General features: G+C 43.3%; 1 protein-coding gene across 9 annotated transcripts; it reads right to left on the reverse strand.

Annotated features, from left to right (window-relative positions):
* Positions 1-27,248, reverse strand: MAPKAPK5 (MAPK activated protein kinase 5). Of its 9 annotated transcripts, none has more exons than XM_064521913.1 (14): positions 26,816-27,238; positions 22,129-22,202; positions 20,763-20,838; positions 19,451-19,548; positions 17,856-17,964; positions 15,108-15,197; positions 14,380-14,475; positions 13,189-13,269; positions 9,040-9,227; positions 6,515-6,635; positions 5,709-5,839; positions 4,953-5,068; positions 4,483-4,587; positions 1-3,291 (listed from the first exon to the last, which is right to left on the reverse strand). In XM_064521913.1, exons 1-14 carry the CDS (start codon positions 26,849-26,851, stop codon positions 3,194-3,196), a joined length of 1,419 nt encoding a protein of 472 aa, XP_064377983.1. In that variant the 5' UTR covers positions 26,852-27,238; the 3' UTR covers positions 1-3,193. The 9 variants fall into 9 exon arrangements, with proteins under 9 accessions (XP_064377983.1, XP_064377984.1, XP_064377981.1 ...); XM_064521914.1 differs by having other exon boundaries at positions 1-3,666; XM_064521911.1 differs by having other exon boundaries at positions 4,947-5,068.
* Between the last annotated feature and the right edge of the window lie 456 nt (positions 27,249-27,704).

Raw genomic sequence — 27,704 nt, forward strand, 5'->3', positions numbered from 1 at the left:
TTAAGTTTAGTAAAATCATTTATATACACTGATGCATAATATTTACATTATAATACTGATCCAAAATAAACTAACATATTACAGTTAACACTGAAAAGGAGAAATGAAAACATTTTAATACACAGAAGTTAAACATGGCAGATGAGGACAGACTCAGATTTCCAAAAGAAAAACCTGAAGTGCTGACAGCAAAACTTTGACATGTTGCTATTTCCAATCAAAAATTCTTCCTCCTAGTCAAGTTCTTCTATATTTTCTTTTTTAATGTATATAGCTGAAAATAATCAAGTCACAGGAGAAGTCAGATATACATAAAATTTTGAAAAGGTCAAATGATTTCAGATATTTTTCTCTTAAATAAAATTCTAAAAAAAGGAAAAAACTACATAGTTTTCCCATATTCTTTTAGTGTTTTTACAAAGAATTTCTTCTTTGATCCCACATGACCCTTCCATCTCAAGATATTTACAATATTCACAGTCTGCTATAAAGGATCAGTAGATTTATTACCAAGTAGAACATTACATAATGCAAGGTATCTTGTCTTGATTACGTCAACTGAAAAATACCAAACACAGGGAGGAGAAAGTAAAATATAACTTTAAAATAGGTAAATGAGGTCCATTAGAGTGTGTTTAATTTTGAAATCTAAAATCTAACTTAACATTTTAAAGAGTGAAGTTATTATGATCAACTTTCTCATATAAATAAAACCATTTGACCTTGAATCTTCAAATTGTCTTTTCTTAATCTGTCCCTCCCTGCCTCCATCTTAGATCAGGCCATTTTCACTTATCACAGACAATAAAATCAATAGTAAACCCATAAAAAGCAGTTCCTCATCGCAAAAACCCTCAGAAATTTGACGTCTCTCTCCAGACACCAAAACAGTTTGTGGTCAATCACAAATGTACCCATCTCACTATTAGTAACAGCTTGAAACGATTCTGTTGTGCAAGTTAAAGAGAGCATGAAGAGAGGAGGGACTCTCTAATGCACAGTCGGTTCCAATCTTCGCTGCCTGTTTCCAAGCTGCCTTAGACGTCAGCGAGCAGCAGTTGCCATCACGCTGCAAGGTGCTCCCCGCCACACCGGGGACATGCTTGGCACTGCGGAAACAGGCTGCAGCCGTTTCCTAGAGATCACCACACAGCAGCGTGCGAGCCTTGCTGCTGTCATCTTTAACACTACAGCAACCTGCCAGAGCAAATAGGTGCCGGGTGTTACACACCACATCGCTCACAAGCTGCTTGGACCACATCAGACAGTGGCACAGCAGTAGTCTGACTGCACTGTGCGTTAACAATGAGAGTAGCTACAGTCTGATCCATCTGATCCAGAAGTTCTGGCTCCCAAGATACTGCCAGAGTATTCTCCTCCTTGGTGGGTACAGTTCCAAAGTGCTTTTGTGGAGAATTTTCTGCGCTCGAACAAAGGTGATTTCCTTGCTTATTTCTCTATTTGCATTCTTAAAAGTTCCAATACAATGAGATGTCCCAGAAAAGACACTGATTTCAAGTTAAAAGAAAATGGTAACATGTAAAGATTGTGTGGATGTTGACATGATCGAGAATTTAGGGCAAGGATAGAAAAGCATAAGGCCTGCAAACTTGCTGATACTACCAAGAAATGACAAATGCTCATGTCTCATATTGTCCTGTACAGACACCCTAATCTGAAATCATCTCTTTTGAGGAAGATGGCAGTTCAATTCCCCACATTAATTCTGTCCTGCAGACCAAGGACTTGGAAGCTCTTTTCAAGCTGTACTGTTCTGTAGGGTAGAAGAGCTAGGAGACCAAGTTCACTTTCCACCCAGAATTATGTTTCTAGTAAGGAAAGGGGCGTTCTATTCTTGATCGTTCACTACTGTCGTCATCGATACATGTCAGTGCACAAATATTCCATGTAGTGTTAGAGGTACAATTCTGGCTTATGCAAAAACTCCCTGTTTCCATCAGAGAAAGTGATGGTTAAGTAGGGACTGTGGTTCTTACCACTTAATAATCAGGCATTGGAAAACTGTTAACAGAATTAAAAGAAAACTGACAAGGTGCTGACAAAGAATGGGAAAAGAAGTATCTCCTTCATGTAGAAAAACTAAGTTACTGTTTACAAAATTTTATAGAAAGAGTCAGACACTGGTTTGCCATCCAAGCTAAAGTTACAAGGAAGTCTGTTATAGAAAAAAAGACAAAAAAGAACAAGGCTGCACTGCCATATGAGTAAATTGGGAGATTCATGGCTCAGGTTTGTAAATGTAAACCCCAAATTAACGAGCTATGAAATATAACAATAATGTTCAAGAGTCATTACTAATAGCCCTGAATTGGCACTTCAGTCTGCAGACCAAACTCATTCAACGTCTGCACAGGTTTAGTACCAAAATATCTCTATAAAAAGCCTTCGACCAGTCTCAAAAGAAAGAAGTGTCAGAAGGTAGAAAACTAGAAATATGTACAGATTCTTTTCATTTGTTTAATTAAAATAAAAAAGCAGCTTTTGGAGCCAATATTTCAGACTAGTGTGAGAATCTGCGCTGGGCAGCCTCAAGGTCCAGGCAGCATAAGGACATGTGTCAAGGAGCAGCCCTACATTTTTCACTCCCCAGGGGGAGCTCAAAGGCATCAAAGACGTGGGAAGCTTGGACTCCAGAGTGACACAAGAGAAGGATCACCGGTGGATTCACACAGCAGCACTATGACCCTTGCCAGGATGATCTCTTTCAACCAAGAGGTCGAGTTTGAAACCAAGTGTTGGATCTTCTAGAAATGAAAGAATAGTGTATGTCGGTGGAACACAACTTCTCATCTGGGGATGAAGCAAAGGAACCCCACGTGTATTGTTGTCTGTAGAAGATCCCACCATGAAAATAAAAATAACTTGTGTATAAGTAACTAGGGCATTCTTCTATTCTGCTATTGAACAATACGATAAAAAGGAGTCTTATGCTGAATGGCCATTCAGCCTTGAAGAAGGTCAGAGGACGATGGATTACAGAAGACAGTGGGCTATGATCGGAACTGAAAATACAGCAAGCATATGGACTCAGGTGCTCTTGGCAAGGCCAAGTGTAGCTCTGGGGTCATCTAGTGAAACAGAAGGTTATTTTGTTGCCTCTACAAAAAGACTCAGAATTTAGGTACAAAGGGCAGCTATGAAGTTTGTGTTTCACAGCACTTGCTTCAAGTACTTACTGAGCAGGGTGTTGAGAAACTGTGGCTGTCTCATTCACATACATAGTCATTGTAGCTGGCTGTATGTATAGCAGATGGAAGGCAGCTTCTGCAACTGGTTATTAAGAAAAAAAAAGGTCTTTAACAATATAATTTGCCCCATCTGGGGGACTCATGATTAACAGTACATAAGTGATCATATATACCTCAAGGAACTGAGTTTTAAAAAAATATTACAGTACCAATGATTTTTTTGTATCTACAACTATACAGCATTTTCAAGCAGTATGGAAATTTAATGAAATAATTATGATTTATTAATTTACATAAAAATACTTTTTACAGTTAAAGAATAAATCTTAAATGGTAAAAAAAATAAGATTAAGAAGCTCCAGCTATTGAGAGTCATGGGAGTTTGTCTGCTCTTCAATAACTTGTTTTACTATTTCTGCCAGTTTTAGTCGATCCACTTTATCTGTGAATCCTCTCCCTGAAAGGAAAAGAATAGGTTGTCAGCTGGTGCTGGGAACAAGGAGGAAATCAAGCACGGCTAGAACCATATACTGACTGAACACAAAATAAAGCTTCATGTAGAATTTAGGACAACATTTGCAAGGGCACCGAAATGACTTATGACCTCAAGTTTCATTTAGTGAAAAAACAGCACTTGAAAAAAAAAAAAAAAAAAAAAAAAACAGAGTAAGGGAAGGGGCACGGGTAAGCCCTTGAGAACTTAGCTGATGCCAGCGGTCACCTTCTATTCATCACCATCCACTCCTGGAGGCTGACGTCCGTGCAGCCCTGCATCGTCAGGGAGCCACCTGAGCGCACAGTCCATGTCACCCCCAAGTCAGCTGGCCTAGTTTAAGTGTCTTCCCTCTCCAAACTGAGCAGAAGAGGTTTTGTGCTGACATAGGTGAGGCTGCTCATACTATCTGCTGAAACAGCTTGGTTGCAAGGGCAGCAGCTAACAGCAGAATGAGTAAAAAACAGCCAGAAGGAAACAGGCTCAGAACTGCTACAGCAGTTTCTAAAGTGATGGTCTGCCTATGGCTTTAAGTTCCTAAATGACTTCATGTCTTTGAAAACTCTATCCTGAAAGTCAAATACAATTTTTAAAGCAGGACTTAAATAACAGCTTTAGAACATCATCCACGCTGACTGAACAGGGGCCTGAAAGAGTGTCAAAATTAAATCATTCTGGCACAAATTCAAGAAGCTCATTTTATTTCCATCTAAGATCACTGCTTCCTCTCATTCACCTGGCATTAGCACTGCTCTCCAGGTAGCAGAGGGAGCTCCTTACCATTCCAACTGAAGCTCTGAAGAGTGTCTCGCAGCAACTTACACTCTCGATTATACTTCCAGGCCTCCTGCATTACTTCATTCAGCTTCTCATCTTCATTCTCTCCTATTTAAGAGAGCAAAGATAAACAGGAGGTTTGTCATTCTCACTTTCCACAACATTCAGAGTTTCAGTAAACAATACGTGCAGTTATTCTGCCTTGCCTCACGCAAACTAGAAAACTGGTTTGAGAGCAGACATTCCTGTTTGAAAGTCATTATAACAGTTCTGCATGTGACTCTTAACACTAACATCATGCATGCACCAAAATTACAGCTCACAGATAACAGTTTCCACTGAAGACTAACTATGATGACAGGATATTTGTTTATCCTTCCTTACTACTGACACAGACTGATCTTGAGGCACAACAAAAAGTTAGTGCCTTGAATGTTTAGGAATGTAACTTTCTTAAAAGTGGCAACCTTTACCAGCCTGCGGTAGAATGCACTGCGCAATCACATCTCTGAGCTTCTCCAGAGCCACGTTGGAATCGTTACTTCCATTCTCAGGGTCATGGATATAAACACCGTCCTTTGGCTTAGTGCTGCAACAGAACAAGGAGGAAACAATAACAATCTGAATGTAACTCAACTTTAGTCAGAACTTAACTCCGTTACTCATTGCATAACTGAACCAGTACAGCACACACTTACACTGGCTGGAAAGCAAGCCAGATTTAGGATTAATTATAACAATGAGACCACTTGCACTATGAGGCCACTTGAAATAAGGAAAAAAAAAAGTTTCTTTAAATTCATTCAACTAATCCCAGAATGCATTTTCCTATTTTTCAGTCAGGTAACTCAAGTAAAGAGATTACCTGACTTTCTGAGTAAATAAAAGTCAGCATCAGAACAAAATCTTGGAAGTCTTTTCCTCAGGTTGCTCTGCCTTACTCAACATATGACCCATCTTCTCATACCAGATCTGTTCCACTCTCTTTATAGTATACTAACAGCACTCCATCTCCTTCCTGCCTTCACTGTGTCAGAAGACACAGCATATTATGCAGGTACTACTCCACTCCCAACTACCCATTTCAGCAGGGAAATAAGTGTGTCAACCAAATCAGAACTTCAGGAGCATGGTTACAAGTGAATAACCTGTAGCAGGGCTTACAGTCACTCTCCAGGCATCAGAGCTGCCAACATTTTGATCTTTCAAAAACAGCTTTAGAGAGTTACCCCAGCAATTTCCTTTTGCGCAGGATTGGGTTGTTGACAGAGTGAAGGGGTTTGAGACTGACTTTGAGGTCTTGGATTCTCATGTTCGCAAGCTGTTCTGCATGAGCCTGTTGTATCCCTGCAACCATTGCCTGGAATGGAAAGAGTTATGTTCGATGTTTTAATTAGCTTTTTTGTGAATAAAAGGACAATACAGGGACAATGTTTGCCATGGCCAAAAAAAATATTTTATGCATTTCAGAGATGTGTATCAAAACTCAGGCTTGCGTTACACATGACATGCTTTGCACTACAGCCATCGATTGTAGGACAATATAGCTCAACCTCACAGGGGCTGAGTATGACAAAGTATCATCTCTGCTTCTCATGTTCACAAACTCAAGAGATGATTCTGAACTCCTGTCTGTACAGGGTTTAAAGGAAGCAAGCAGCAGTGGAGATTACATGAATGATTCTCTTGCTGCCAATTAATGAAGCCATTGAGCTGTAGTAAGGTATAAAACATGGGGGGGGGGGGGGGGGGGAATGAAAAAAGACCAAGAGAGGAGTCCTCAGTTATGTCTACTGCCATATTCTGTTCTCTCCTTGTTAGTGCACAGCTGCTGCTCTTTACCACCTATCTTGAAGCATCCCAGCCCAAATTTCAAATGAACTGTTCTCATTTCCATACAAAGATCTCAGGCTCTCACTAAAGCAGAAAGGGAGTTTTTCTGCATAACACCACGTGAAAGAGAACACTTAAGCCACCCAGTAGCTATCCAGCTCCCCTGTGCAACATTCTGGATAAAATAAAACACTGTTTAGACCTTGTCCATCATCAGCTGGGCAGAGGGTAGGATGTTATCAAGTGCCTCGGTGGAGTTGAGCCAGGGATGGTCCAGGACACCTTCAATGGTCAGCCGTTCCTCAGGTTTGACCTTCAGCAGCCTGGGTGAGGAATCAATCAGTCCATAAAGAGCTCCTTGTTCAGAGTTTCCATGTAACCATCTGCTGTTCTGTCTGGGATCAGAACACTTTGCAAGCTCTAAACATTAGAGAGGTCAAAAAAAAAAAAAAAAAAAAAAAAAAAAAAAAAAAAAAGAGATCTCTCCTAAGAGGTAAAAGACTAAGCTGACCCCAAAGCAGGCTGACTTTCCACCAGCCATTTCACCTCACTGACCCTTGCTGGGGTGATATTTTAATACTATCACAGCTCATTCACTTTTATTCAGCAACTCAGTGCAAAGAAAGCTACTGAAGACTGCTCTAGCACTACCTGTGTTCAGCTGAACTCTATATTCACATCCTCTCAGATGGGAATTATATTCCAGATGAAATAGAAATGATCCAGACTGATGTCCTCTGGAAATCTGCATCTAGAGCTCATCAGCATAATAGTCTATATTCATACCACAGACTCTGGGCATGGTGAAGTAATGCAAAGTCTCAAAGTTGGAGAGCTGGTTTCTGCATTATCTGCTTTCACCACACAGCTCCTTAGCTTTATTCCCTCTGCCAAAGGCTCCACTAACGGACAAATTAGCAGGCTACAGCACCTCAAAATAAAAAGAAACTGTTCTGAGATCTCTGAAAACCTTGTGGAATTAAGTTTTACTAGAAAAAAAAAACCACTGGAAAGAGGTTTTGCAGATAAACTCATGTTCTCTAGATAATCGCAACTGTTTAATAAAAAAGTAAAATTTCAGCCCAAGTGCTAACAAGTTATTCCAAGAGGCTACACTAAAAACAAAATGACTTGATGACTGTCATGCTTTCTGAACACAATTGTTCAACGTACTGAGAAAGCAGAAAAAACTTTTACAAAATGTCAGCAGGACCATGGGCTAGCTCATAAATTTCACTTGCAAGGCCATGCTGACAAGCAGGTCTCCAGTTCAGTTTTAATACAAGACCCATACATTCCTTTTCTGTCATTTTTCAAAGTCCTAATATATTCTCAAGCATTCCAATTTGTAGAGCTTGAGGTCAGAAATCAGCTCAACATGACTGAGAGGAAGCAACCACTTGAATGCAGAACCTCCAGAAGCAAGACTTCACATGAATAGCTGTCTACATAAATAAAGTATAAACTTCTCCAGAATTACAAAAAGCCTACAAGTATACCTGCATCATAAACACAGATTTAGACTCACTGGCTGGAAAAGACAGAAAAGCAGGAAAAGGAGTCCCGATAGCATTATTAAGAAAATTACATGAAGTCAAGTGAATCCAAGTAACAACATTGTGTGAACAGTTTCATTTTAAAAGACAATGAAGTCTTTTGACAGTGAAGCTTCTGTATGAGAAGAGTTGACCTTGGCATAAATGGAAGTTTCACTGCAACATAATCTGCAGTTTATTTGGTGAAAGACTCTGGGCTCTCCTGCATTGCTATAAACAGGTCCCTGCACCCCTTCCAACAATGTTCTTTTAAGTCCTTGGAGCCTTTACAGAACCTCAAAGGACACAGTGATTGTGACTGTTAAAAATTGTTTATCAGATTGATTTTTTTTTCTATTTATGCTGCTTGTACGTTTCCAGTTCCTCTGAAGGTACAAGCAAAAGCAGAAACTCCCCCTCATATTTTAAAAAAATAAGTGAGGTCAAGAGCTAATCAGCATCGCATTCTTGCTTTCAAACAGCACCACCGGGTCACAATATTTAAAACATGCGCAAGAGACGTACTCGTATTTAAAAAAAAAAAAAACGGGTTCCATTACCATTTAGAATAAAATAACCATGGAAAACCTTATTCTGTAGTCTCATGCCTTGCAACAGATCTTAATACACCCATCTGAGGTGAAGCATGACCTGTCAGTGTCCTTTATATAAGACAGTGAACAGAAATTAGTTCTGACCTCCCTTCCCACGCCTCTGTCCCGACTCCTTTGAGACGGTGTATTACGTGCACAGGGTTCTAAGGCACGGATCCACGGAGGTACCGAGTCGGATAATTCCTATTCGGCCACCTAAATGCCCCCAATTTTAACGGGAGTTTAGACTCTTCCATAGGAGATACATGCCTACAGAATGCTTGCAGGTTTGGCAGCCAGCTGTCTATATTCTTCTGAAGCAAGGTACTAAATGCACAATACACTAGCAATTTTAGAGACAGGAGACATCAAAAATTGAACACAAGCTGGAGAAGAAAAAAAAGGAAGAGAAAAAAAAATTTTTTTAACCAAACTTATTTCATGCTGAATATGACAAAAAAAATTTTCAGCTGCACATGCTGCAGGCAATTCCCCCACCTTTGCAAAACTGAGCCCTTTGTGATAATGCACTTTCAAGTGATTTTCCAATTTCTTCATTTAAGTGAAGAACAATACAACATTTTCCTCAGCTGACTCACTTTCGCACAATGTCTTTTGCCATTTCTGAGATCTGGCTCCACTCTTCCTCCGGAAATTCAAAGCTTCCTGTCATGATCTTTTTCCGCATGTCCTTTGGAATTGTCCGACTGTGGTGTTTGGAGTAAAACGGAGGGTATCCGCACAGCATCACGTAAATAATGACACCCAGGGACCACAGGTCACAGCTCTGAAAGCAAGGAAATCATCACTTTGGAGTACAATTTGCAGCAAGCAGTGGCGTAGTTCTGTGCGCTTCTCCCCCTCCTCCTGCAGGCCCCTATTTCCTTCAGAAATAAAATTTCATATGGATTTTTCTTCCCATCAGCTGCTTAATGTTTTATCCTTTTCTTCAACAGAAATACACCAGCTCACTATTTCTACCAGCTAGTTTGGCTTAAGAAGGAATTTTAAAATATCTTCCTGGCACATATATAGGCATAAGATAACTCCATGCTGCCAAGCCAGACTGTTTCCAGCGCCCAAACTAGCTTGTTTACAGAAAGCTGCTATAGCTCTGCTACGCAATGGTACATTGTACAGCAACAGCCAGTGCGTCAGAGGCATGGGCAAGCTGTGCATTTATTACATCTCTCATGATACTTGAATCCTAGTCTCTGAATATCAGAACATAAAATAAAACAGAATGCTATACAGTCGTGTTTTGGAATTGGAGATTTAAAAAGGAAACACCTTCAAACAAATGAGCTGGCAGAAAAATCAGAGAGGTCTGTAATGAAAGCACATGTCCTGAAAGCCAGAGAGATGAAGAACCTGCAGGTGAGCAGGAGCAATATCTCACAGCTGCTTATGCCGTGCTCAGAGCATCCCTCCCACCCCAGGCTAGAGCTCCCCTCCCCAGCCCCTGCACTAGTGTTACTGCTCGCATGACACAGAGCAAGTTCATTCAAGAAGCAGATCCAGCCAAAAGCCAACCCAATAAAGAAGCTGCACCCCAGACCGATTCCCCATCCAGATCACTGTGTTCATAAACATCAACAGTAGTCTGAAGCAGGGAAGAGGACCACAGCAGCCTCCACTTTGATTCAAGCTGCTACAGGACCATATCCTTAAAGACAGAGCTCTATTATCACTTGGCAATGACATGTTACAGCTTGGGGCTGGAAGGACTTGCTCTGACCCCAGCCATCCTTTCCATCCATTTCTCTTGTGCCAACACTAGCACTTGTGCAGCTAATCATTTATTTTCGCTGGCTTGGTTTCCAGCCATTTGAGTCCTCCAGGGGACTCCCAAAGGGCTGTGCCAGCACAAGGAGTGCATAGCCAAGTGTATGGAGAAGTCTGAACTCAGCTCAGGTTTAGATGACTGTCAGAAGACACCCATGGGCAGATCTGGGGGGCTGGGGAGTTTCTGCAATCAGTTTAAGCAGACAGAAGTCCGCACAGCTGCTGAATGGAGCGGCCTCAGCACCACCCTGTCTGCACCCCAGCTGCATATTCCACCGCGTCCTCTGGGATATAGCACTGGTGCTCCTGCAGCTGCATGGACTAACCCAGAAAATCCCTGACTCCAACGACTGCTTTTTGACTGGATCAGCAACGACTCAGTCCCTTGAAGGCAAGGCTTATCTTCCAGAGGCAGTACACTTAGATCAGCTCATACTCATCATGAAGCTGTACCCTTGACTTTTACAAAACATGTGGATGCTGGTGACAACAGAAACCCCGTGGCGTTACCCCACATATGCATGCCTTTTAGCAGGTTGCTTAAGCCAACCCCTTATGGATCTAGAAGTCTAATTTCTATTTAGATACTTAAATTCTCACTGTTTTTCCAGTGATTGGAGATAGTTTCTAATGAAATCAATGGGATTTTAGGCATATAAATAGGAACCAGGTGTCCAAAGTCTTTGTGAGTATGGTTCTTAGACCCTATTTTTCAAGGGTCTAATCTGTATTTAAAAACCCCTCCAACCATGACATACATGCACACATTTGATCCAATACACACACAGCCTAATGCAAATACTCAGGAAGTCAAAAAGGTGATTTTTTTCTCCAGTTTAAATGTGTGGGAAAGAGCTGCTGATCATGAAGTGGATTATAGGCATTTCCAGGCAGACTCCGAAATGCTGTGGAAGAACAGCGTACCTGGGAGTTCATTATAGTCTATTTCAGGGAATCAGGCATATACCAGACGCTGCTTTTCCAATGAGTCACGCTTGGCAAGGTAAGGATAAGGCTGCTTTCATTCAGCAGCATTTCCAGGTAGTACAGTCAAGACCAAAAACAGTTCAGAGTGAACCGATCAATTCTTTAAATGATCTGCCCCACGTGAAAACAAAATCACCACATCACCTTGTAAATCCCAGATCAAGGCAGCTGAACGTACCAAGGGGAAAACACATCAGCAGCAGAGTGTTAACCTTGTCAGTATGCGAGTAAACTCCAGTTGGTATCTGTTTTCAAGGCTCTGTAATTCCATACAAGAATATGGCCCAAATTTTGCTTCACTTGCCATGGCCAAGGCTATTTGGTTCATTAAAAGAACAAAACTGCTGTCAAACTGTTACCAACGTGAACAGCAAGCAACCACTTCTAGGTGTGGCTGGAACTGCATCCTACCCTTTTGCAATGAAAGGGAGAGAAGCCCCTGGGAGAGGACTATTATTGGAGAATCAATCTGCTTCGCTCCACAGAAGTGGAATTCTTGTCCCTGCCTTGCAAGACTTTCAAAAACTACAAAAAATAACTTTACCTGGGACTGGAACTTTTCACATGAAAGAGGGCAAGAGAAATTCTGTACTGAAAGAATACTGACACCCGTTTGAGAGCTCTTTTTATAAAAGTGCTTAGCAGTTGTTTCAACCATCAAGCTATTTTGCCAGGATCTCAAGAGAGAGCCATAACCCTGAAGGCGGCAGATTCATGATCAGGAAACTCACACAGACTAATTCAGCGAAGGCTGTCTCTGCCTGTCTTTGCCTTAGCTCTCTATAGAAATTATTCAAACACATCACTATATATCAGACTACCCCCTCCAGCATGTGTGGGTTAACCAACCATCCCTGAAGCTGGAATCAGTGCAGATATTTAATACTGCAATCAGAAATCATCTAACTTTAATCAAAATAGAGTCTCAAAGGAAAACACTCAGTGATCCAAACACTGCTAAGCACAGTAGGTGAGAGCGATGCTGACGTGGAGGAAGGTATTTTGGAATGATCAAAAAAGGAACACAATCTTTTCAGGCACTTTCTGTCACAAACTTCACCAAAATTCTAGCATCAATTGTGATCACCCATGGCCTACTGCGACAGACAGTGCAATATGCTAGTGCTCATCTTGCAGAAGGTCCCTGATACAGACAAGGCACCATCACAGCCGCCAGAACAAGCTAGCCTAAACAGTGCTTTGCATATGCAGAAGCCCCAGCTGACAGGGGAAGAGGATTCCTCTGAACCAGCCTCTTACGGAGGCAAAAGAACTTCCCTCACGGTCACATCCCAGCAGAATCATTTTACTCTCTCCAAAATCTTGTTAATGCTTGATGCTCCTGTTAACAGTGTTTGTAAAATTCTCCTTTAATTAGAGGATCACTAATTAGGCTTGGATCAAGCAACCATTTCATTATTTGCTTCATCAGAGAACACAAAGACAGCAGCGCCATTTAGCATGTTTCTTCTAAACTGACTGAGAAAGCTACCTGTAGAAATCACAATCTTCTGATTTACCAGTTCTCCAAGTAAACTGAACAAAACTTGGTCTGATCCTAATAAACTTAATGAGAGAAATGTTGCTGTATACCTGCTTACTCCGTAACATCTTTTAGAATAGCTGAATGAAACCCACTTATGAGAAACACAGTGCCAAAGTTATTGCTTCCTTCTTGCTCAAAACACACATGCATATGTAATAGTGAGTAAAGGGACATATTTCCCTATGGTTTCTTGTAGACCCTGCTTTCTACTGAGCATGGGGTATTTGGCTAGTTAGATGCATCCCTGAGCAACGAGATTAAAACTTTATTGCTCCTGGCTGTAAGCGGGTGATTTTAGGGCAACAAAGTTTATTGCCTTAGGTGTCAAGCTGTGTCTATAGACTACTTCTACAGGGGGGGAGGGGGGAAAGGGGCACGCAAAGACACTTTACTTAAAATATGTTGACATGTGGACTATTTCATAGCTTACCTTGTTATAAGTGTAAGGTGTTGGAGAGGTGGGGATAATACCAGACTTTTCTTTCTGATGCCGTCTCTGTGCCTCCAATACCTGTTGTCACAAGAGGGAAAGAAAGAACAATCCTAAGAAAACTGCAAAATACATCTAGATTACAGGCACGACAGCAGTGCCTATATCAAAGATGCCTGATGCTTTCAATGAAAACCCTCGTTTTGCCTGAATTAAAGCAATTGCTCACCCCTGTTTTCTACAACAGCTCTAATACCTCCATGCTTAGGAACTAGAATTTAAGATGTGTTTGGAGGGTAACCCTAGCTCCAGATATGTCCCTTTTTACCCCTCCCATGAAAACCTGCTCAAATCTGTAGCAAGTTTCTACAAAAATTTCAGTTCAAACATACCTACGAAAGGGTTTGGCAGTTCATTTGTTTTAAAAACCCTGCCCGCACTGTAGACTCCAGTGGATTGAGTGGGCCATGTATGGGGCACACTTGCCTGCGGCTGCATGATCCGACATCTGCAATTGCTCTTGCTAGCCATTAAAGGCTGCCAAAGTGCCCAGTACCACAATTAAATGGCAATCTCTGTCATTTTCTTAAGCTTTCTTCAGGACTCAAACACAAAGAACAAAGGAAAGACTGGAGAAAGCAAAAAAACTACAAAAAACAGCCTGTCTGTCTGTAATTATAGATTATGTCTTAACGCATACTGACAAGGGGGCCAAGCCAAGGCAAACGGTCAGCCCTCTGGCACTGCCCCCCTTGTGAGCAATTGCTTTTACAGAACGTTATTGTTTCAGCACAGTCCCGCTGAACGTAATCTCCTACGAGCCTGAGCTGGAAGGAGGATTGTGAGGCAGGGACTTCTACAAACCAACTGGTTTAACACAGCAAGAGACCAGCTCTCAAAATCCTGGAGTACTCTCACTGGTGGGAGTCAGACAGAGTCCGAAGGCACCAGCAACAAGTCAATGCTAGAAACAATCCAGGAATTTTGCCTCGCAGTACCCTGCTGTAACCAGTAGATCACAGTGGCACTTGACGTTGAAAGGCAGCTACCCTACATTGTTCACTTACTCAAGGCTCCTGCATCATAAGCCTTTAATAGTACAGCAGGAGCTTTTAAAGTGAGATGCTTTTGAAGGCACAGGCAATAAAGACCATTATTGCTCTATAGTCTAGAAGTGAAGTTATTCTTTACCTGAGGTGCTACGTAATACGGAGTGAACTGTGGTGTCATCAAGTCACCTTGGTCTATTTTGGCAAATCCAAAGTCACATAATTTAACAGGTGCATCCTAGAACAAGGAGGAGAGGTTTCATTACGAAATCTCACTGTATCTGCTTTTCTGCTATATCCTTATTGCCCTCCTATTCATCTTACCTTCACCATAGCACACTCCTCTTGTGTATTTATGCCCCTGTCATTTCACAAAACAGCTAATGAGGTCAGAAATGACCTTTGCAACGATCGTTTTTGTTCTCCTGGGTGCTCTGGTTCAAAGCAGTCCCTGTCTCAGCTTTGGAAAGCTCCAAATGCATTGTAGGGAGGTCTCTGCATATGCAGGGTGGTTACGAGTAAGAGAAGAAAGAAACAGGCCACATGCTATGGATATTTCAGTCAAAGCACCTACACTGCCTGCATAACACATCCTGATGACACGTGGGGCAGCAGTGGGGCAGGGAGGATTCTCTCCTCTACAAAGCAGGATTCCATGTCGAGATGGAGAACCTGATCCACATTTTGCATCTGTGGCATGGACACGCTCTACTCCAAGCGGATCAGATTACAGAAAAGCCCAAAGGTCATTTGTTTTTGTCACCGAAACATTGCACTGGTGCCATTTGACATTTTTCACCTACTCTGAATATCATCGAGCTACATTACAGAATTCAGCAATAAACAAAGATTACCAAGTCTTCATCTTACCAAAGAGTTATCCTTGAAGAGAAGGTTCTCAGGCTTGAGGTCTCTATGTGCAATGTTTAGTGAGTGGCAATGCTGCAAAGCCAAAGCTATCTGAAAAAGGGCACAATAAATCAACTACAATTGTAGAACTTCTCCTTTCACCTGGACAGTTATTTTTAGCTTTAAAAAGGACATTGCCAACATAGCTCAAGTCCCAAACATTTTCGTTCCACTTGGATACAATTCTGAGTTAAGACATCCCTGGCCATACTGAGCAATAGTGCAGTAAAGCATGAAGATCGGGAAATGAAACCAACCAACCATTTCACTCAAAGAAAACAGAAAATAAGCTGTATTAGACTTCCCAATCATTTCAGTTCGACTAACTCAGGGCATTATTACAACCCCCAAAAGTGAAATGGATCATGACAGTGTCCTTTCATATGCTGTAGTAGGCCTGCAAGGTCACTAAACTTGCTTGCCCGTTCCGCAGCAATTACATTCCGCTCAACGGTCAACAATGAGTTCCTGCTTCAAGATTTTGGTAAATACTTTAATGCATTTGTTACTCGCCTAAGAGTCAATATTCAGGCAGCTTTATCCTTTAATTCTTGAAGGGACTGCCTGCAATTTACTTATTTCTTGTGATACTGCACAGAAATACATTACTTGATTTTTTTTCAAAGACAACATCTTACACTGCTGTAGTTTAAAAACCTGAAGTCATGAAAGCTCTACAGGTTGTACATTTGAAAGTGTACTCCATTTAAAGAAAACAGAAACATAAATACTTAAACAGTATTACTGAAACAAAAGGTAAAGCCACATTAGCCTTATTTGGAAGTACTCCTATTGGCTTCTGTAGGATTGTACCCAAATACAGTAAGGTGAAGCACCGAGTCCTTTAAAGACTACAAATGACTGTGACGAGATCTTCAGCGTTAACTTAGCTCAGAAACCAATACAAATACATTCTCAGAAAACATGACGCAGCTTTGAGTCAAGGCTTTAACTGTGACTGGGCACAGGGAGCTAAGATTTGTAGCTCAGGACAGTGACAAATAATCACCAGATGAAAGAATAAAGGCTTTAAATTTTTTTTCAAAGTACATTTGTTTAAACATTAAAGCAAAGAGTTACCTGGGGCATGAATAACCTAACCATATACAAAGTCAGAATTCAATTCAAAGTCTTTCTTTGATTTTTGTTTTAAAAGGTTTCTGTGACAAATTAATCTTGGAGAGCCCCTTGCACTGTCAAAAATCAAACCACCCAAGAGGACATGAAAACAAACCATCAAGAATAATCCTGCACTTCCATCTAATTTCTCTGCTGGCTGAAGCCCAAAAGGTAACTGCACAATTAGTGTTTCATTAGAAACGAGTCAAAGCACAAGGCATAAAATTAAGATGAAATGATTTGGCCCTCATTTTGCTTCAGACCAAACAACATCTCCCTTGCACAGGGTGAAGCAATTAGGATACTGATATATTCATAAACAGTCATGTCAATTTATGTCAAATGCTGTAATATCTCATCTCATGTCTTCTCTCCTTTATTTGCTGCAGCAATCACTGGTGTAGGAGCAGGACATTTGCTGCTTAGCATCTCCACTGCAGTCTCTCACCTACAGTTCACACATATTTTGTTGGAATGTCACTAGAACCTCTGCAAGAAGCAAACGATGGTGACTCTGGCCCTCAGCTTCATGCCGTGGTACCAATTAGCACGCAGAACGGCTCGGCCATTCTGACAGCAAGTTCCTTCTGCCTTGTAACTCCTCACAGGAGCCTGCTGGTCCCCTGGTGCAGCTCCCTAGGAAGGACATCACGACACACAGCCATACTACCTTTTCTGCAACCTTTCCATGAATGCAAGCTTTCTGGCTGGGCACCACACCTCATCCAACAGCTTGGAAGCGAAAGGGAACAAGTCCACCCCAGAACTGAGAAGAACTGACGCTGGGGATCCCTGCATCGAATCCCACGGAGCCCCTTCTGCTTTGTCATCCTGCCTACTCCAGCAGGAGATAAGCTACTCACAGCAGATGCACTGCTAAGCAACAAAGAGCCTGATGGACACCAAAATCTCTAGTAATAAATACCAGTGAGGTATTAAAACACAACATTTAAGAGTGAGCTATAGTTGCCTAGAGAGCTGGAGAGGGAAGAATGACACCAGAACAAACAGCACAGAAAATACGAACTACACTGGTACGTTCTTCTTAGGGTCTTCCACGACAGCTAGGACTTCCACAAAATAAGATACAGAACCCAGGTTGAAAACCACTGGCTCAGGACACATGTACATTATCACGTGCTTCCCCACCCAAGAGGGGAGAGAAACACCAAGTCTGTCTCATGGCCGAGAGCAATTCTCAGACAGGAGCCAAGGGGCCACGTGTGGCCTGGTGAGAGCCTGCGGACTGCTGGATGTAACACCGAGAACAGCGGCGAGGGGGACAGCAGAAAGACTGTGGAGGAAGAGAGCTCTCTTTGGTGAAGTGCTCCGTAGATCACAGCAGGAAAACCATAGCTGAGAACAGCAGACGCCAGGGTCCCAACCCAGAAAAACTAGCCCACACCTTCAAATTCTTTGTTTCTATCAAAACTTTGGCATTGTCAGGTTATAACAAAGCAGGCAATGATCATCGGATCAGAACTGAGGATTATTTTAGCTTCCTTTTTCCCCTCCCCCCACCCCATGAAATTGTTAAATACTTTAGCCATTATCATTCATGGATTTGCTTATACATGGGAGTTAACTTGCCTGCTTTGTTACTTGGCTTGCTTGCTTCTCAGTAAAGTGCCGGTGCTGGCTGATTCTGTGAAATAGCTCTCCCCCTTCCATCATCTCCATTACAATTAGAAGCCGAGCCCTGTTTAAAAGCATTTCATTTTGTTACATTAAAAATAATCAAAGAATGACAGAATTGCTAAGCTAATAATGCATATTTCATATCTATTGATGCAGGCCAAAAGAGAGAAAAATAGTTGCTTCTTCTATAGTTGTTCTAGCCATTTTGGTTCAGTAATTTTGCCTTTAATCATGTAAGCTGCAGGATTTTCCGCCTCCCAGCACAATCCGACACACCGATTGTCAGCCAGGAAACTCCAGTTTGCTCTTCATGCTGGGCTCCCACTTCTAGCTGAACAAACATCACGGACATGTCTACATGGATGGATTCGGACAGATACCTGCGTGCTCCCCCCACACTTCCCACCAGCAAGCCAGTTTGAGCCTGGAAGCCATTTAGACATATCAACATGTAACTCCATCCTCAAAGAACAGTACGGCAGGCAGAGTCTTGCATTAAACAGGCTAAACACCTTCCAAACGTGAGCTGGTTTAGAGCGCAGCGTACACCTGCCTGCATCCATCCTTCCAGACATGCTGATTTGCTTAGCTGCCTTCCTAGGTGCTAAAGACATTCATGGCAATTTAGAAGCAGGAGGTTGAGAGGTGCCTGTAACACTTTTGAGTCAGGATTCTCTATTGTACCTCCTGGTTTTCATTAAAAGTTTTATTACCAACCTCCTGAAGTGTGGAGATCAGGAGTGAGGTCCTCAAGAAGCTAATTTCTAATTCTTCTCATCACACAGCAAAATCAGATACATCTGAGGCTAAGACAGGTCTCAGTTCTTTAATTCTCCCAACTCTTTTTTCCCACAACTAACATCTAATTAGAAAACAACATTTTATCCCATGTCATATTAGTATATGAAAAATAATTGGTCTGGCCCATGTTTTGTTGTGTTCATTTTAGACAGGACAATGTGTTGACATTACAGGACAGTAGTTTTAGAAGCTATTTTCTTCCTTCTCCTGCCCTCCCCCCTTCCCCTTTTTAATTAATACTGGCAATCTAAGTGGCCCACAGTCACCACCATCACGTAAAGGGACCTCACTTATGATTCTGGGTAGCAATGAAAGCTACAGCTCTAATTCTACTTTAACAGTGCTTTGAAAGGTGAAAGATGCTCAAAGGTTACAAACAATTCAACTCAGGCTACTAAAGCAATATTTAAGCAGGACAGAAGTTATTTTACCCTCTCAGACATTGCAAGTATCACGGATTGTCGTACTTTTCAATGAAACCCCTAAGTGTTGTGCTGAAAACCAGTAGTGAAGGAAGCAAATTCATTTCACTATGCAAAGGTCTGGGCACCGACAGGGGAAATAGCAAGCATTGCTTAGTTTGAAGTATAAATGTTATGGCTGAAATCCCCAAATAAACATTCATTTTGGTCACACAGTGATTAAAAAATAAATAAATAAATAAATAAATAAAAGCAAACTCCACTATACCTTGGCCTAAACATGGAAAGCAAGCTGTGGGAATGAATCACCCTATGTAATCTTACCTTGGGCTGGATTCATGTGGGAACTGCACACTGTTAGCATAAACTTCAATAATTTGAACAATATTTGGATGTGTTGCACACATCATGTGCAGACGTACCTTAAAGAGAAGGGAAGAAACGTTACTGTACACAACGACGCATCTGCCCAGTTCTTCTCCTCCCTCTGCCCCCAAGACTACAGCATACAGGAGCCTATGGGCTGCTCAGCTGTGCTCAGCATGAGTCACACATGAGTTAAAATAGACCTCCAATTATTCAAAAAATAAGAAGTGCCTGAAAGCATTTATATGAGTAACCCAACAGCCATTACGCCGCTTGGACTGAAGAAACAAAAAGATCATACGTTGGCAATCTATTCGTTGCAGACCATGGAATCAAACCCAGAGTTCCAGAAAAAGCCCAGTCTTTAGGATGTTTTTTTAAAAAAAGAAGAAGAAAAAAAAAGAAATCTGAAGCTAGAATTAGCATTAAAGTAGCAATAAGATATCACTTAAACTGACACATATCTGGAAATTTATGAATAAAAGCCAAAGTTCCCTAATCCATTTCCTTTTATGGACAGATGGATTAGTCTAGCACTTATGATAGGTAAAATCTCATCTCCTGTTCAGGCCTTTCGAAATAGGAACTTAAGGAATTTCACTCTATTTAAAGCCACCTGGACTGTCATATCAAGCCAAGCCTCGATGCTCTTTGTACAGACTTTTCCCCTGGGAATTTTAAACAAGCATTCGCTCAATAACAGGAAATGGAAGTTGCCCAAACCCTGAAGACAATGATTATTTCTATTGCTTTCACAGAAGCTTTAACAACTGCATATCATTTTAAATAGATTGACATTTTATGATGCGAGTTTACTTTGGCACGCTCTTGTCAGCCATGGTAATAGAGTCACAAGCAGTATCAGTGTGCTTATTTAGTTTCTCATATAGACTTACGTAACTCAAGCGTTCGCAGCAATTCTTACAGTACCGACATACAAAAGTGAGAGGTATGGAAACAAAACTACTTCTAAACAACTCAGGGTCCATTACACAGGGCATAGGGAGAACAGGGGGTTCAAAACACAGCTCTATAAATTGCACTTGTACATATACAACAAACACCTTCAGCAAATACACAGTGAGAAGGACCCTCACCTCATTTCACCCACTACCTCTAGAAACCAAGCCCAGCAAATCTAGGAGCAAACGCAAGGAATCTTGCATTGCGAGATTTGCATATCAAGGTTTTTTAAGCCACTGAAACAATTCCCTGAAAGGGAGAGACTTTGCGGTGTGTCAGAAGCAGACAGTATAAACAGGAACTATACCTCATTTCTAGCTTTTGGACGATCAAGAAGAATTTTCAGTGCAAAGCGTTCTTGAGAGGATTTTTTCACGCAGACTCTGGTATTACAGCAATAAAATTATTCAGTCAGCAAGAACGTTAAAGAGACACTTCAAGCAATTGCTTTATGGTTACGAGCGAGCTCTTCAGTGGGAGCTACCAAGAATGCGCTCTGGCATACACAGGGCACCGGTCACGACACCCAGGCTCGAAAGCCTCAAGTTTCACTGTCTTCTGCAACAAATATATTATGTAGAAACACCTCACACAAAGTTCAGCCATGCAGAGAGCGCACTTCAGAGCACGGGGTAACTGTGGACGAACACAACGTACTGCATACATTCGCTTTCAGAGACACTTCGGATGAAAAACCCAAGTCACTCGATGGCAGCCTGAACAACTCCAATGGAGAATCCAGTCTGCAATAAATAAAGCGCTGCCTAATGGAAACCCTTACGCTGGCAAGGCCACCAACTGTGCTGCGCATGTTTTTTTCTCTCTTTCCCCCATTTAACATTAACAATTGAACTGCGTCAGAGGGACGGGCCCACCTATTAACAGGCGGCTGAAAGAATAAAGAACAAAGGGATATTTTAATAGAGATCGGGGCAACACAGCCACAGAAAATGGATGAGGAGAAACCAACTGCCTGGACAGGAAGATAAATGGTGGCAAGAGACGATCGCCCTGCCAACCACCCCGCAGCAGAGAGGCACGGACATTTGTTTTCCAGAGCTCGTGCACAAATTCCTGCTCCCAAAAGGGAGACCGCTTGCTGAAAAGGGAACCTGTGCTTTGCTTTACAGAAAGTGTCCAGTTCCCGCAAGGGTTAGAAATTCATGACAGGCAGGTCTGGTATTCGATGCAGAGCTGGTGGCACTATCTGCTTTGGCCTCACATGATGATCTGAAAAAATAGCTGGTAAAAATAGCTAAACGGCGTAGAGCACTGACGCCTTAAGTGAGGACACCGTAGATGGGAGCAGCGACCTTTGCACCGTGCTGTCTGTAGCATCAAAAGGACAAAGGTGTTTGAGCAGCATTTTCTGCCGCCATCTTTTCACGACCGATTCCCGTCGCCACTTTGCTTCAGGAATACAGCGGGGAGACGGGACAAAGCAGAGCGGCGAGGAGAATTTTTATTTCAAACATACCCAGTAAAAGACAAAACCTTGCTCACACATCAGCTACCAACCACACGGAGTACAGAGACTTTTTTTTTTTTAATAAAGAGAGTCTTCAAGACATCACATCATTCTGTTATTAGCACACTTAAAATACATACTCACTTCTGCACAGGTAATGTAACAGGCTGAGATTACATACAAATCCGCAGGTGTGTTCTCTTACCTAACAGGACCACTGATCCCAGCTCCCAGCTTCTGCGTCCAGTTAATGTTGTACTCCTCTAAAATGGAGGTTTCCTATTCAAGAAGGAGCAGGGGGAGGGGGAAAGAGGAAAAAAAGAAAAAAAAGAAAAAAAAATTACTAAATCCCTTCCAAAAAACCAACTCAGCAGACCTAATCTGCAAGACACTAAAGCACAGAAAGTGTCTGCTTTGGGGTTTTGCTTCAACTAGGAAAATTACACATGAATACATCTATCTGTTCACGTAACAACATGAGAGCTCACATAAAGCGGCTGCTGTGCAGCTGTAGTATCTTGCTGAGATTGCTCACCTTGGCATTTTGAAACAGGATTATTGAGCACAGTAAAAGGGATCTTGGGCTTTTAACACAGAAAGCTTATAAAGGATACTTTCCCTCCGGACTCCAAAATCCAGCTTTCCTGGCTATAAATGATCAATTGCAGCTGAATATAAAGACCCCAGTTTTGGCATTAGGTACTTTCTGATCATAAAATATGACTGAAAATTGCTTTGCTTCTTTCTTAGAGTTTTCAAACCTTTGGAATCATTATACTATAAATTAAATGCATGACTAGTTTTAGCTTGTGCGATAATGAGCCAAGCTCATGTTTATAATCCTTCTGTCCTAATCCATACAAACAGGGTTTGGTTCTGTTATGACACAGCTTGGGTGCTATCATGCTTAAACATGTTGTAACGCAGGATGCAAAGGTAGCTTTAGTACAGAGCATTTTGATTAATACTGCTGCCATGGGCTCTTACACAGAGGGTGATCTAACAACAGGGCAGCACTGAACGGTAGAAATGGTGTGTGCAAACTCAAGGCACAAAGTAACACATGGTATAAAATTCCAAAATTTTTACACAAATATTGTTTCACATGTTCAGAATCAATTTTCCAAAAACCCATGCTTTTCTGATACATTGCGAGAGGTGTTAACAAAAGCTAGCACTAGAGAAGTTTAAACAAGCAGGTAAAATACTTTTAAAAACACACAGAAAACAAACGAAAGAGTCAACTGCTTGCAAAGTAACTTTATTTTGATCCGGTTTTCCCTTATGTTAATATTCATTCACAACCTGCTGCATTTCAGGATTTTACTCATAAAACAAACTACCAGAAATCTGAGAACAACCATGCTCTCAACTAAGCGTGTGGAAAACGGCAGCCCCTAACCTGGGACCCCTGACTCTGCTGCAACACAGAGCAGGGGGCAAACACTCCTGCCCTGCTGCAGCCAGACCTCCAGTCGCATGGACTGAAAGCAAAGCAAGAAAGCAGCTATTTAAGGCAAGATTTGGAGGGATAAGAGCACTGCGTCTTGTGTAAATGACAGGTGCAAATGGAGAACTTGCCTTTTTCAGTAATTCTGGAGTGGTTATTATATAAATCATAAGTGACTAGTATGAAAGGTGTTAAGGAAAAAAATTAATTACGACATAATTGGAAATCTTAGAGAAAACAGTCCAGGATCAGTGGACTACATATGGCCTGTTGTTTTCAAGCAGAAACTCAAAGAAACTTTGGCTCTTACCAAATTAATTAATACAGATTTCACTGAGCCTTGAGAAGCGTATTTGGGAAGAGCTAATCCCATTTTTCCTGCTATTCAGATACAGAGAACCGAAATCACCACAGATGTAATGAAAACAAAGTTTTAGAAGAGCATTATAAGCTGAGAAAGGGCTTTTCTGAGATACGCAGTATCTTCTCAGCACATCCTTTCAGGATCACACTTACTAAGTTTTGAAGAAAGTCAAACCAGTGCGCTGGAGAAGCAAATGCCAAAGCACTCTGAACCACATCTTGATTAAATGATAACCATTTTTTATTATTTTTTATGTAGCTTTGAAGTCTGTTGCTCTTGTTTCGAAAATGAAGAAGGGCCTGCATGCCTGCCCCAGAACTTACCTAACCTTTTCAACTATACAAGTAGGTCTAAAAAGAGATCCTGTCTCTACACGCAAGCCTGGGCTTGACAAAACGGTGCCACTTGTGCTGTGGCAGAGAGACCATTTTCTCCATTTTGGCTGAGCAAGAACACTAGCACCAGAGAAGCTGACGAGGAACCGGCAAGTTTGTGATCTATGAATGAAAAGAAGGGAGAATAAGATCTAATATCTCTCAACACCTGAAGGGTGAGGTCAACAACTACAAATAGTAACTTTGCTTTTAATTAAAAAATCATCTATTTCCTCTTACATGTTCTGTGCATTTAGCGGTGTTTTAAATAAAGCCAAAAATTGCTGTTTTCTGCATCTATGTTTTTATATTTCATTTATTTAAAAGCAGCTTGACAGCTGGAAGTAAAAAAAATAATCTAGTGATCAAGAAATGTTATTCACCATTTCCTAATAATATAAAACATATAATTTGTGAACTTTAATATATGTTAATCTACAGGGTGGGCTAAAGCTCCTTCTAGCTCACAAATACAAGTTCCAAGTCTAGCGCCAAGACTATATGCAACTGCAAAGGAACATGCTCTCCTAACATTCAAGCAGCACGAAATATTTAAAATGCGCAAATATAAAATTGCCCTCTGAAAATGTTAAAATCTATTTCACTTGATTAAGCCTAAATGCCTTGCTTTTCCATCTAGGTTAATGCACTATGGACGCAGGTAGCAGAAGGCCCAGTACCCTGCACTTGCTCCACATCTGGAAAACAGCGTGCCTCACAGTAGCACTGCTGCACAGCACTGAACTTGTAAACTGGCTGACAGGTCAGCTGGAACTAATCTGCTGAGGCTGGGAATACAGGAGGCAGAAGAGGGCTCAAGAGCGCACTTTCAGGAAAAAAAAAAAAAAACACTAAACATGCAATGGTGCAATTTTCTTACTGTAAACCTTTTTGCAGCTACTAGCGGAGGAATTTTAAACTTCTGATTGCACATTAATTTCTGTTGGGAAAGGGAATAAACTGATCTGAAATGTATTCAATTACAAAAAATTTCACACAAATTCTACAAGTCAAATTCTCTTCAGTAGTGCAATTCCCTTTCAAAAAGCTCAGGATACCCAAACCAACGGTTTGAGCATCTCTCACGCAGAATCAGCCATCTGGGATGGCAACAGCCTGGAAAGCTAGGACGGCAGCTTCTCCTAACTTCCTCAACAACAGAAAAGCTGTTTTCAGACACAGTTAGTCACGCTTCAGGCCTGCTCAGCGGAAAGGTCAGGTGTTTCTCAGTTTCCACTGAATCCCAGTGGAAAAAGGTATGACAAAGTACTTCAAGAATAATAGCACATATTCAAAGTTGATTAAAAGTATATAGACTGCTGCTTGGACAAACGCCACATATTCAACAAGTGAAATGCAAATCAACGTAACTGGCTGCCCACTGCTAAGCCATTGGCCTTTCGACTTCTGCTAGTTTGCACTAAATAGCGATCACAATCTTGAATCACAGAACTTAAACCTGCAGATACAGATGAAAACCAAACCTGAACAACTGAGCATTAGCGGAACAGAGGAATCAACATAACGCTCAGACTAAATTATGTCTCCAGTTCGGACAGTACCCGTCACCCAAAACATCTGCCCAGAATCTGCTCTTAGCCAGCACCCTCCGAACAGAGGAGCAAGGCAGATACGAGGTTGTCCCTGCTCCTGCGGGACAGGGGGTTTCCTGGTTGGTTTGTTTTAAATCAGGAGCTCCGATACAAACCATTACCTTTACATGAAATATCACAGAAGTATGTGACTAAATAATCACATTGAAAGCCTTCTGGATAGGTATTTCACCTGCAGTTTCTGTACAATCTGGATCGCCCAAACTTTATGCCTAGACTCCCTTCCACTTTTGGCTTTTTCATTTCAAGAAGCAAGACCCATGCATTTTTAATCAATCTAGAGTTCATCAATACAGGGCTGTATTGTGACATCTCTTTTTCACCCCAGTGAGCACGTAAGGATAAATTCCACAGTTGAAGATAACACCAATGAGAAAAAAAGACAAATTCCAATATGTTAGGTCTTTTTTTATCTACGCTCTTCTGGAATTCATTTGTCTTATTAAATGAAGTATTAAGGCAACCAGAATCTGCAACCAGGAACATTTTGTGCAAGATAAAACTTGCGGAGTCCTTAACACATTGTTTTATTGTCAAAACAGTTTCCCTGCTTTCCCCAGGAAATCTGCTCAGTCGGGTCACAGAAGGATTCCCCAGCAAGTGTGAAGCTCATACAGCGATTCTTGCTGGAGGGAGAGGAGGGGAGAAAAAAAAAAAGAAGAAAAGCCTGGATCCGCAGAGCTGCTCTGCCACCGCTCCAAACACAAACATCCCACATGCCAGATTTGTTTTCATAACAGCACTCGAACAGGAGCCCGGAGAGGGACCGAGGAGGCAGCGCTGCCTCCGTAGCCGGCACTGCCGCGGGGCAGAGCCTCCGCCGGGCGCTGCCCTGCTTCTCCTCCCCGCCGCCCCGGGGGGACGCAGCCCCGCGCCCGCTCTCCGCCAGCGGCTCCCACCGCCCTTCCCAGCGCCGCGAAGCCCCCGGCGCTGCTGCCCGGAGCCCCGCGGGCGCCGAGGGCTGCCAGGCAGGGCGGCGGAGAGCCGCAGCCGCCGGAGGACGGGGCCGGGACCCCCTCCGCCCCCCAGGCCGCCGCCGCCCGGGGCGCAGCCGAGGGAGCAGCCGCCGAGCCCCGCCGCCGGCGCCCTACCTTGATCGTCTTGTCCATCTCGTGATCCTCCGACATCCTCCCGCGGGGGCCCGGGCGGCGGGGGCCGGGGGCCGCCCCCAGCGAGGGCCGCGGGGGCCGAGGGCCGGCGCGGCGGGGAGGGAGGCAGCGAGGGGGTGCCGGGGTTGCCGGGGCCGGCCCGGGGGCGCCGGGGCGCGCTAGGCAACGGGCAGCCCCGGAGGAGCCTTTGTGCCGCCGCCGCAGCGCCTCATCGCCAGCCGGCCGGGCCGGGGGGCCGGGAGCCCGCGCGGAGGCGGGGCAGCGCCACCGGGAGGGCGCGGGCGAGCCCAGAGCCGCCGCTCAGCTCGGGAGCCGCCGCCGCCGAGGCGCCGCCGCCGCCCGCGCCGCCCGGGAGCCAGGCATTGCCGGCACCCTGAGCGGGGCACACCCGCCGGGCGGCGCGCCCCGCCGTCGCGCTGCCGCCGCCGCCGTGCACGGCGCGGGGAGCCGGCCCGGGCCCCCCGCCTTCCCCCCGCGCCCACCGGGGAATTTTAGAAGCCTCCGCCGGGGCGGCCGCGGCGTTTACAGGCGCCCGCCGCCGCCCCTAAGGGCGCGACGCAGCCACTAAGGCCCCCAGCGGGGCCTTCCTGCTGCGGGCCCCTTCTGATGACGCATAGAACGGGGCGGCAGCAAGGAGCACCTCAGAGGGGCGGGGCTAACAGACTGGCGCAGGCCCCGCCCACGGGGCAGGCCCCGCCCACCGCCGGGAGAGCTCGCGAGAGCTGGGCGGTGACGCGAGGCCTCGCGAGAGCTTGGGGTGCGCCGCCCTGAGGCGCCAACGGTGGCTGCGCGCTTGAGGGGATGTGGCCGGTGTCTGCGGCGGCCGCCACCGCCTCGGGCAGGGCGGTTGGAGCCGCGGGCTCCGGCTCCC

The sequence above is a fragment of the Dromaius novaehollandiae genome, chromosome 17 (genome assembly GCF_036370855.1).
Source record: "Dromaius novaehollandiae isolate bDroNov1 chromosome 17, bDroNov1.hap1, whole genome shotgun sequence".
In the NCBI taxonomy this organism is placed as follows: Eukaryota; Metazoa; Chordata; class Aves; order Casuariiformes; family Dromaiidae; genus Dromaius; species Dromaius novaehollandiae.